The 11,055-nt window shown below is 42.9% G+C and overlaps 2 protein-coding genes across 2 annotated transcripts in view; one reads left to right on the top strand and one right to left on the bottom strand.

Moving 5' to 3' along the window:
* slc39a11 (solute carrier family 39, member 11) overlaps positions 1–11,055 on the top strand; it is a 160,097-nt gene that overhangs the window by 142,947 nt on the left and 6,095 nt on the right. The window lies entirely within an intron of this gene.
* Positions 5,529–7,037, bottom strand: LOC311127019 (uncharacterized protein). Its single transcript, XM_084158757.1, has 2 exons — positions 6,188–7,037; positions 5,529–6,086 (listed from the first exon to the last, which is right to left on the bottom strand). The coding sequence occupies exons 1-2, from the start codon at positions 6,978–6,980 to the stop codon at positions 5,593–5,595; spliced, it is 1,287 nt and encodes a 428-aa protein (XP_084014883.1). The 5' UTR covers positions 6,981–7,037; the 3' UTR covers positions 5,529–5,592.

The raw sequence follows: 11,055 nt of genomic DNA on the forward strand, positions 1-11,055 counted from the left end.
TTTACGTTGAAGCTTGCATCAATGCATTCTTCAAAATGATGTACAAATGGAGTACGCATCCGAGAAGTGCCCTCCGTTTCGTATACTTTGATTTGGACTCATACTCCGACCCTGTGTCTACTATATGGACTATGAATGTATGTACAGTGGGGGAAAAAAGTATTTAGTCAGCCACCAATTGTGCAAGTTCTCCCACTTAAAAAGATGAGAGAGGCCTGTAATTTTAACCATAGGTACACGTCAACTATGACAGACAAAATGACAAAAAAAATCCAGAAAATCACATTGTAGGATTTTTTATGATTTTATTTGCAATTTATGTTGGAAAATAAATATTTGGTCAATAACAAAAGTTTCTCAATACTTTGTTATATGCCCTTTGTTGGCAATGACACAGGTCAAACGTTTTCTGTAAGTCTTCACAAGGTTTTCACACACTGTTGCTGGTATTTTGGCCCATTCCTCCATGCAGATCTCCTCTAGAGCAGTGATGTTTTGGGGCTGTTGCTGGGCAACACAGACTTTCAACTCCCTCCAAAGATTTTCTATGGGGTTGAGATCTGGAGACTGGCTAGGCCACTCCAGGACCTTGAAATGCTTCTTACGAAGCCACTCCTTCGTTGCCCGGGCGGTGTGTTTGGGATCATTGTCATGCTGAAAGACCCAGCCACGTTTCATCTTCAATGCCCTTGCTGATGGAAGGAGGTTTTCACTCAAAATCTCACGATACATGGCCCCATTCATTCTTTCCTTTACACGGATCAGTCGTCCTGGTCCCTTTGCAGAAAAACAGCCCCAAAGCATGATGTTTCCACCCCCATGCTTCACAGTAGGTATGGTGTTCTTTGGATGCAACTCAGCATTCTTTGTCCTCCAAACACGACGAGTTGAGTTTTTACCAAAAAGTTATATTTTGGTTTCATCTGACCATATGACATTATCCCAATCCTCTTCTGGATCATCCAAATGCACTCTAGCAAACTTCAGACGGGCCTGGACATGTACTGGCTTAAGCAGGGGGACACGTCTGGCACTGCAGGATTTGAGTCCCTGGCGGCGTAGTGTGTTACTGATGGTAGGCTTTGTTACTTTGGTCCCAGCTCTCTGCAGGTCATTCACTAGGTCCCCCCGTGTGGTTCTGGGATATTTGCGCACCGTTCTTGTGATCATTTTGACCCCACGGGGTGAGATCTTGCGTGGAGCCCCAGATCGAGGGAGATTATCAGTGGTCTTGTATGTCTTCCATTTCCTAATAATTGCTCCCACAGTTGATTTCTTCAAACCAAGCTGCTTACCTATAGCAGATTCAGTCTTCCCAGCCTGGTGCAGGTCTACAATTTTGTTTCTGGTGTCCTTTGACAGCTCTTTGGTCTTGGCCATAGTGGAGTTTGGAGTGTGACTGTTTGAGGTTGTGGACAGGTGTCTTTTATACTGATAACAAGTTCAAACAGGTGCTATTAATACAGGTAACAAGTGGAGGACAGAGGAGCCTCTTAAAGAAGAAGTTACAGGTCTGTGAGAGCCAGAAATCTTGCTTGTTTGTAGGTGACCAAATACTTATTTTCCACCATAATTTGCAAATAAATTAATTAAAAATCCTACAATGTCATTTTCTGGAGAAAAAAAATCTCAATTTGTCTGTCATAGTTGACGTGTACCTATGATGAAAATTACAGGCCTCTCTCATCTTTTTAAGTGGGAGAACTTGCACAATTGGTGGCTGACTAAATACTTTTCCCCCCCACTCTACACGTGTTTAGCAGATGTTATTGCGGCTGTAGCGAAATGCTTGTGCTTCAAGCTCCTACAGTGCAGTAATATCTAACAAGTAATATCTAACAATTTCACAACATATACCCATATACACAAATCTAGTAAGGAATGGAATTTAAGAATATATACATACAGTTAAAGTCGGAAGTTTACATACAGTTTAGCCAAATAAACATAAACTCAGTTTTTCACAATTTCTGAAATGTAATCCAAGTAAAAAATACTCAATGAAAAATGTATGCACTCACTAACTGTAAGTCGCTCTGGATAAGAGCGTCTGCTAAATGACTAAAATGTAAATGTAAAAATTCCCTGTCTTAGGTCAGTTAGGATCACCACTTTATTTTAAGAATGTGAAATGTCAGAATAATAGTAGAGAGAATAATTTATTTCAGCTTTTATTTCTTTCATCACATTCCCAGTGGGTCAGAAGTTTACATACACTCAATTAGTATTTGGTAGCATTGCCTTTAAATTGTTTAACTTGGGTCAAACGTGTCGGGTAGCCTTCCACAAGCTTCCCACAATAAGTTGGGTGTCACGTTCGTTGTGTAAAGGATCGGACCAAGGTGCAACATGGTATGCGTACATAGTCGTTTATTATATAAACACAGACAAAATAACAAAATCCAACAGAATGTGAAGTTCAAGAGGCTAAACATCCAACAAGCCAAACAGAATCAGAAACAAGATCCCACAACTAAAGGTAGGCAAAATGGCTGCCTAAGTATGATCCCCTATCAGAGACAACGATAGACAGCTGCCTCTGATTGGGAACCACACCCAGCCAACATAGAAATAGATAAACTAGATATCTAGCATTCACACCCTGACCAAACTAACTAGAGAATAACAGGGTTCTCAAGGTCAGGGCGTGACATTGGGTGAATTTTGGCACATTCCTCCTGACAGAGCTGGTGTAACTGAGTCAGGTTTGTAGGCCTCCTTGCTCGCACACGCTTTTTCAGTTCTGCCCACAAATCTTCTATAGGATTGAGGTCAGGGCTTTGTGATGGCCACTCCAATACCTTGACTTTGTTGTCCTTAAGCCATTTTGCCACAACTTTGGAAGTATGCTTGGGGTCATTGTCCATTTGGAATACCCATTTGCGACCAAGCTTTAACTTCCTGACTGATGTCTTGAGATGTTGCTTCAATATATCCACATAATTTTCCTTCCTCATGATGCCATCTATTTTGTGAAGTGCACCAGTCCCTCCTGCAGCAAAGCACCACCACAGCATGATGCTGCCACCCCCGTGCTTCACGGTTGGGATGGTGTTCTTCGGCTTGCAAGCCTACCCCCTTTTTCCTCCAAACATAGCGAAGGTCATTATGGCCAAACAGTTCTATTTTTGTTTCATCAGACCAGAGGACATTTCTCCAAAAAGTATGATCTTTGCAAACCGTAGTCTGGCTTTTTTATGGCGGTTTTGGAGCAGTGGCTTCTTCCTTGCTGAGAGGCCTTTCAGGTTATGTCGATATAGGACTTGTTTTACTGTGGTTATAGATAATTGTGTACCTGTTTCCTCCAGCATCTTCACAAGGTCATTTTCTGTTGTTCTGGAATTGATTTGCACTTTCCGCACCAAAGTACGTTCATCTCTAGAATGCCTCTCCTTCCTGAGCGGTATGACGGCTGCGTGATCCCATGGTGTTTATACTTGCGTACTATTGTTTGTACAGATAACGTGGTACCTTCAGGCGTTTGGAAATTGCTCCCAAGGATGAACCAGACTTGTGGAGGTCTACACATTTTTTTCTGAGGTCTTGGCTGATTTCTTTTGATTTTCCCATGATGTCAACCAAAGAGGCACTGAGTTTGAAGGTAGGCCTTGAAATACATCCACAGGTACACCTCCAATTGACTCAAATGATGTTAATTAGCCTCTCAGAAGCTTCTAAAGCCATGACATCATTTTCTGGAGTTTTCCAAGCTGTTTAAAGGCACAGTCACTTAGTGTATGTAAATTTCTGACCCACTGGAATTGTGATACAGTGAATTATCAGTGAAATAATCTGTCTGTAAACAATTGTTGGAAAAATTACTTGTGTCATGCACAAAGTAGATGTCCTAACTGACTTGCCAAAACTATAGTTTGTCAGCCTCCTGAGGTTGAAGAGGCTCTGTTGCGCCTTCTTCACCACCCTGTCTGCGTGGGTTGACCATTTCAGTTTGTCAGTGATGTGTACGCCAAGGAACTTGAAGCTTTCCACCGTCTCCACTGCGGTCCCGTCACTGTGGATAGGGGGCGCACCCTCTGCTGTTTCCTGAAGTCCACGATCATCTCCTTTGTTTTGTTGACGTTGAGTGAGAGGGTATTTTCCTCGCACCACACTCCCAGAGGACTCACCTCCCTGTAGGCTGTCTCATCATTGTTGGTAATCAAGCCTACTACTGTTGTGTCATCTGCAAACTTGAAGATTGAGTTGGAGGTGTGCTTGGCCATGCAGTCATGGGTGAACAGGGAGTACAGGAGGGGGCTGAGAATGCACCCTTGTTGGGCCCCATTGTTGAGGATCAGCGAAGTGGAGATGTTGTTTCCTACCTTCACCCGTCAGGAAGTCCAGGACCCAGTTGCACAGGGCGGGGTTCAGACCCAGGGCCTCGAGCTTAATGATGAGCTTGGAGGGTACTATGGTGTTGAATGCCGAGCTATATGTGGTCACCTGATGAGAGAACAGCCTGTGCAGCCTGAGGCAAGGAACAGTGTGCAAGCTTTTTTTGCGACTTTCTGAAATCATCAATAGTCGCATCATGCATCCCATATACCATATATGTTTTGATTTATAAAATATTCTAAGGTTTGTGTCATTCACAACTAAAGTTGCCAAATAACTTTAAATCTAGCGTTTAGGACCTGTTTCAAATGATCACTTTTATACTCAACATAGCCACATCATATGCATACTCACTCTGGAATGGGAAATATATCCTATCTATTTTATTCAGCTAAGTTCAATTATATTCTTCTTACAATAAAATCATATAAAAATAATGGCATGGAACTTATAAGCATATCTTGTCTCCTAAATGAACAAGCCCACACCCTATGGCATGGCACATAGCCAGAAACATACAGTAGGCCAGCTCATATTCTGTCCTTCTGAAATACATTTATATCATAATATTTCTTTAGACCTGCCTAAAATAAGTAATATATTAATTGTGATGGTGTATATTAAATTGATTTATTAGATTTTTTTAAATGTAGATGTTCCGAAGGCGCTCATCAGCTGCTTGTATGAGTCTTTTTTTACATTTACATTTTAGTCATTTAGCAGACGCTCTTATCCAGAGCGACTTACAGTTAGTGAGTGCATACATTTTCAGTATTAAATGGTCCTACAAATCCTGATGACAAACCAGCTGAAAAGGCCACCTTTGGTCTGTCTGCATTTTCTCTCTTCAGTTCCTCCACCTCTGTCTCGCTGAATGTCACTCTTGCGCTAATGGTAGACAGTTTGGCTGCTTGTATGCGTGGCCTGGAGATGCTAAACGGGTTTATGTTAATTAACGACAAATTACCGTGAGACCGGTAGGCTTTTACATAACAATAACCGTCTGACAAAATGTAATGACCGCCACAGCCCTAATGTAGACCCATTTGATTCTTGAACAAAGAAACATCAAGTACAAATGTCTTACCCAATCATAACCCAAAATATGTGGTAAACAGTGTCTTTGAACGAACAACACATACACAGTATTATTGCTTTTTAATGCTTTATTCATTGTAGTAAGAGGAGCATTTGGGGCTCCAAGAGGGTCTCACAATACAGACTCTTCACCTGAGACCATTACAGCAGTTGGTGTTCTCACATAGGGAAGAGCAGGAAGCCACTAAAGATATTGTGATAATAATCGCTGTCAAAGAGCTCGTACTCTGAGGGGAGCCTCATGTACACCTCATCTCCCTTCTCCAGCTGCAGACTGACGCCATTAGAGATACATCTAAGATTTAAATCAGCTCGGTATTCAAAATTGTGCATCATTCTCTGTCCATTCTTATACAATACAATATCAGTACGACCCACATCCTGGTTACTACAAGCTCTGAATCTGAAGTTGTAGACCCCTCTCACTGGTGCTGTGAAGATTCCTGTAGTTGGGTTGTAGGTTTGGCCAACGTTTGTGATGACTCTAGTGTAGACCACTGTGGTTTCAGTATTAAATGGTCCTACAACTCCTGATGATAAAACAGCTGAAAAGGCCACCTTTGGTCTGTCTGCGTTCTCTCTCTTCAGTTCCTCCACCTCTGTCTCGCTGAATGTCACTCTTGCGCTAATGGCAGACAGATTGGCTGCTTGGTCTGAAATGATGGAAATGTAAGCTGTTAATGCTCATAAACCAGATGAGTAAGAAAATCTTGTTCATACTAATTCATTCGTCGAGTAAGGATAAATGAATTACCTGCATTCTCTTTCTTCAGTTCTTCTACCTGGCTCTCGCTGGCTATCAGTCTGGGCCCCATGGTTGACAGTTCAGCTGATTGGGCTGCATTCTCTTTCTTCAGCGCCTCTACCTGGCTCTCGCTGGCTGTCAGTCTGGCCCCCATGGTTGACAGTTCAGCTGATTGGGCTGCATTCTCTTTCTTCAGCGCCTCTACCTGGCTCTCGCTGGCTGTCAGTCTGGCCCCCATGGTTGACAGTTCAGCTGATTGGGCTCCATTCTCTTTCTTCAGCGCCTCTACCTGGCTCTCGCTGGCTGTCAGTCTGGCCCCCATGGTTGACAGTTCAGCTGATTGGGCTCCATTCTCTTTCTTCAGCGCCTCTACCTGGCTCTCACTGGCAGTCAGTCTGGCCTCCAAAGCGGTTTTGTCTTTCTCCAGTTTCTCTACTTCTTTCGCAGTGATTCTCTGCTCCACTCTAAGGTCCATCACCTGATCCTCACTGGCTGCCACTCTGGCCTCTGTGTTCCTCAGCTTCTCTCTCTGTTCCACCACGATGGTTCCCAGCTTGTACACCATGTCTCTAAGCTCCTTCACATCAGTCAAGAGGTCAACTTCCGTGGGTGTGCGGTCGTCCATCATGCCCATAGCTTCAGTCCCTCTGCGCTCTATCTGAACTTCTCTCACTATGCCCTCTCTGCCTGTGCTGTGACCCTGTTGAGTGATGTCATTCTCTCTGAGCCCTCCACTCCCTCCCTGAGCCCATGCGCCAGACAGACAGAACAGCAACGCCAGCAGAGCTACAACACCCTTCATTCCGAAACGATGCCTCTTCAGATATGATGCAGTTTGAGGCTCAGTCCCCCTCTTTATATACACACACATTGGGTAGCGCTACATGATACACGTGTCCTCAATGGACAATTTTTACCTAAAGCCAAGGACTTTTGATAACATTTTGATAAGATCTGTTTTGGCACGTAGTGCGTCATTTTGATCTATGTTGTATAAGACCCATGAGAAGTGTCCAACTGTTGTTTAGTAAATGATCTCCTAATTTCTTTACAGTTTGTCAATTTATTTTTGTGTGGTAAAACGTTTATAGCAGTTAATGCAAAGCAGTTAAAGGTCCAATGCAGCCTTTTTTAAAATCTCATTATCAAATAATTTCTGGGTAACAATTAAATACATTACTGTGATTATTTACAATAAAATTGTAAATAAGAAACAAAAACAGCTTCTTAAAAAATAGACATTTCTCAAGCAAGAATTTTGCTAGGACTGTCTCGGAAGTATCTGAGTGGGAAGGGGAAAACTGAAAACGAGCTATTATTGACAGAGAGGTTTGGAACTCTCTTACTTATTGGTCTGTTAACTAACTTACCTCCTGGTGATGTCACCAGGCAGGCCAAAACGCCATCCCACCAATACTGGCTGACATTTCATCTGGTCTTTTAAAAAAGCGCTTACACTTAAAGTGCATTATCATAATTTTCACGTCACAGTATTATTCCATCATCATAGTGTGGAAATATACACTGAACAAATATATAAAAGCAACATGTACAGTGTTGGTCCCATGTTTCATGAGCTGAAATAAAAGATCCCAGAAATGTTCCATAGACACACAAAGCTTATTTCTCTAATTTTGTCCACAAATGTATTTACATCCCTGTTAGTGAGCATTTCTCATTTGCCAAGATAATCCATTCACCTGACAGATGTTGCATATTAAGAAGCTCATTAAACAGCATGATCATTACACAGGTGCACCTTGTGCTCGGGACAATAAAAGGCCACTCTGAAATGTGCAGTTTTGTCACACAAAACAATGCCACAGATGCCTCAAGTTTTGAGGGAGCATGCAATTGGCATGCTGACAGCAGGAATGTCCACCAGAGCTGTTGCCATATAGTATAATTGATTTGTAATGTTTAATTAATAGTAGTAAGAGGAGCATTTGGGGCTCCATGAGGGTCTTTCAATACAGACTGTGACTGAGATCATTACACCTGTTCTCACACAGGGAAGAGTAGGATTGGGCATTTGAAATTATTTCTCTATTCGAATATCCCCCCCCAAAAAAATGTGGATAGTCGAAATGCATGTAATTTTTTGTTGTTGTTTTAAACTTAAATGTGGACTTGCTCACGAGACTCAGGAGAGGTTTTGCACACACTTTGCACTGCTTGTTGTTTCAGCACAGAAGGGTGGAGGAGGGGCGGAGTGGCTGATGAGTGTGACAGAGAGAAAGTAGCCAAACTGACTCGCACGGTGTATGTAAACTATTGCTATATTAATGAAAACAAAGCACATCGCTATTAGGCTTTTACCACTGTGGAATACCTGCTCAATTTGTGTCTATTACAGAAACCAGTAATAGTTGACATTGGCAATAAGCAGGGACCACTATTCTTCCACTTGTCCCTTCTCATTGCCGATGTTGTGTGTGCCCGTTAGGCGTAAAAGTGTGTTCTGTACATCTGTCTCCTACTGGTCATTCAGCCTTCTAATCCGAGGCCCCTGGCCAATTGTTCCATTCTAAACCGCCACCTCTTTCAGAGACTACCAACCAACAGATGGCACTCTTTTTCAGTCTTCAAGGTACAATCTGCAATATTTACAACTCTTCAATGGTCATCTCAATGAATGAATGATATTATAGACCCATTGATTCTGGAAGAATAGAACGTAGAAATGCCTTATGAGCCAAATAAAACTGGCTTACCCCATGTCATAACCCAAAATATGTTGTTTTACTTTAATATTTGTAAACAATGTCTTTGTAAACGAACAACGCATACACAGTATTATTGCTTTTTAATGCTTTATTCATTGTAGTAAGAGGAGCATTTGGGGCTCCAAGAGGGTCTTATAATACAGACTCTTCACCTGAGACCATTACAGCAGTTGGTGTTCTCACATAGGGAAGAGCAGGAAGCCACTAAAGATATTGTGATTATTATCGCTGTCAAAGAGCTGGTTCCCTGAGGGGAACTCCATGTGTACCACATCTCCCTTCTCCAGCTGCTGACTGACTGCATTAGATATACACCTAACATGGGAATCAGGTTCATGCTCACAATTGTGCAGAATGAACTTGCCATTCACAATCATGGCAACAATTACGCTCTTATCTCTCTGGTTGTTACAGGCTCTGAATATGAAGTTATAGACCCCTCTCACTGGTGCTGTGAAGATTCCTGTAGTTGGGTTGTAGGCTTGGCCAATGTTGGTGAAGACTTTGGTGTAGACCAGTTTGTGTCCAGTATCGAAGGGTCCTACAGCGCCGTCATCGGTCAAACCAGCTGAGAAGGCCACCTTAGGTCTGTCTGCGTTCTCTCTCTTCAGTTCCTCCACCTCTCTCTCGCTGGCTGTCACTCTGGCGCCCATGGCTGACAGTTCAGCTGCTTGGCCTGAAACAAAAGCCGTTGATGGAAACGAAAGCTGTTAATGTTGACAGTGTATATAAACCAAACAAGAACACAAAATCTTGTTCATACTAATTCATACACCCAGTAAGGAGAAATGAATTACCTGCATTATCTTTCTTCAGTTCCTCCACCTGGCCCTAGCCTGCTGCCGTTCTTGCCTCCATGATCCACGGCTTCTCTGAAACGATGCCGGTTTAGAATGGAACAACTGGCCAGGGGCCTCGGGTTAGAACGCTGAATGACCAGTAGGAAACAGATGTACAGAACACACTTTTACGCCTAACGGGCACACACAACATCGGCAATGAGAAGGGACAAGTGGAAGTGATAGTGGTCCCTTCTTACTGCCAATGTCAACTATTACTGGTTTCTGTAATAGACACAAATTGAGCAGGTATAACAGTGGTAATAGTGATGTGCTATGTTATGCTGCTTCCTACAGTGCTACATTATTATCAAAAGGCTAGCAGGCTAACATAGCCTAATATAGCCATAGCACAATGGATAAGCACACTATATTTAGAGGATAGCCTAGTACACAATAGGAACAGGGCCAACTAGCGGCTTATTGCAGTAACAGTAAGTTAGCACGCTAGGCTAGTAGTCCAAAGCACAACATCACTATTAGTGTATTACCACTGTGTAATACCTGCTCTATTTCGGTCTATTACAGACAGAAATATATTTATCTTTCCCTTCTTTCTCTCCCTCCCTCAGTACTGAGGACTGGACAGGCGTGGTTCCATCTGTTCTGAGCCAGTCCTGTCCTGAGACTGCAGCTAAACAAACATATCTGCCATAAAATGCCCCTGTGCTGCGGTGCTGTAATGGGGAAATGTAGCTCACATGTATTAATTAGTACTGTATAAGGAGGTGTTTCCTGCCAATACAGCCCCCATGTGAAGGGCAGTGAAACCAGAACTGGGTGACTGGGTTCACCTCAACCACACCAAAGGCACAGGGTCTCCCTAACTCACTCAGGGCTTCCTGACCTCCTTCTATTCTATCCCTTTTCTCTTTCTTTTTACTCCTTCTCTGTCTCTGTCTCCTCTCCCAGATGTTTCTCTCTGCCATCCTTCCCTCGTTCCAATACTCCAGCCTTCTCTTTGGTCTCTCTCTTTCTCTCTCCCGCTTTCTCTCTCTCTCCCGCTTTCTCTCTGTCTGTCTCTCTCTCTCTCCTGCTTTCTCTCTCTCTCTCTCTCTCTCTCTCTCTCTCTCTCTCTCTCTCTCTCTCTCTCTCTCTCTCTCTCTCTCTCTCTCTCTCTCTCTCTCTCTCCATGTGATTGTTGTTGTTACACAATCCAAGATGGTTAATCTATGATGTTATAATTTCTCTTCCTGTTATGGTCATGTACCCCATCCAAAAGGGCTGGCCCCATGGTCATATCCTTGTTTACATGTTAGCCTAACTGTATTGTGTATAGTAGCCTAGCCCATAGGCGTTTGGCCTACTAGCC

The sequence above is a fragment of the Coregonus lavaretus genome, assembly GCF_964263955.1.
Source record: "Coregonus lavaretus genome assembly, chromosome: 1".
Taxonomy (NCBI): domain Eukaryota; kingdom Metazoa; phylum Chordata; class Actinopteri; order Salmoniformes; family Salmonidae; genus Coregonus; species Coregonus lavaretus.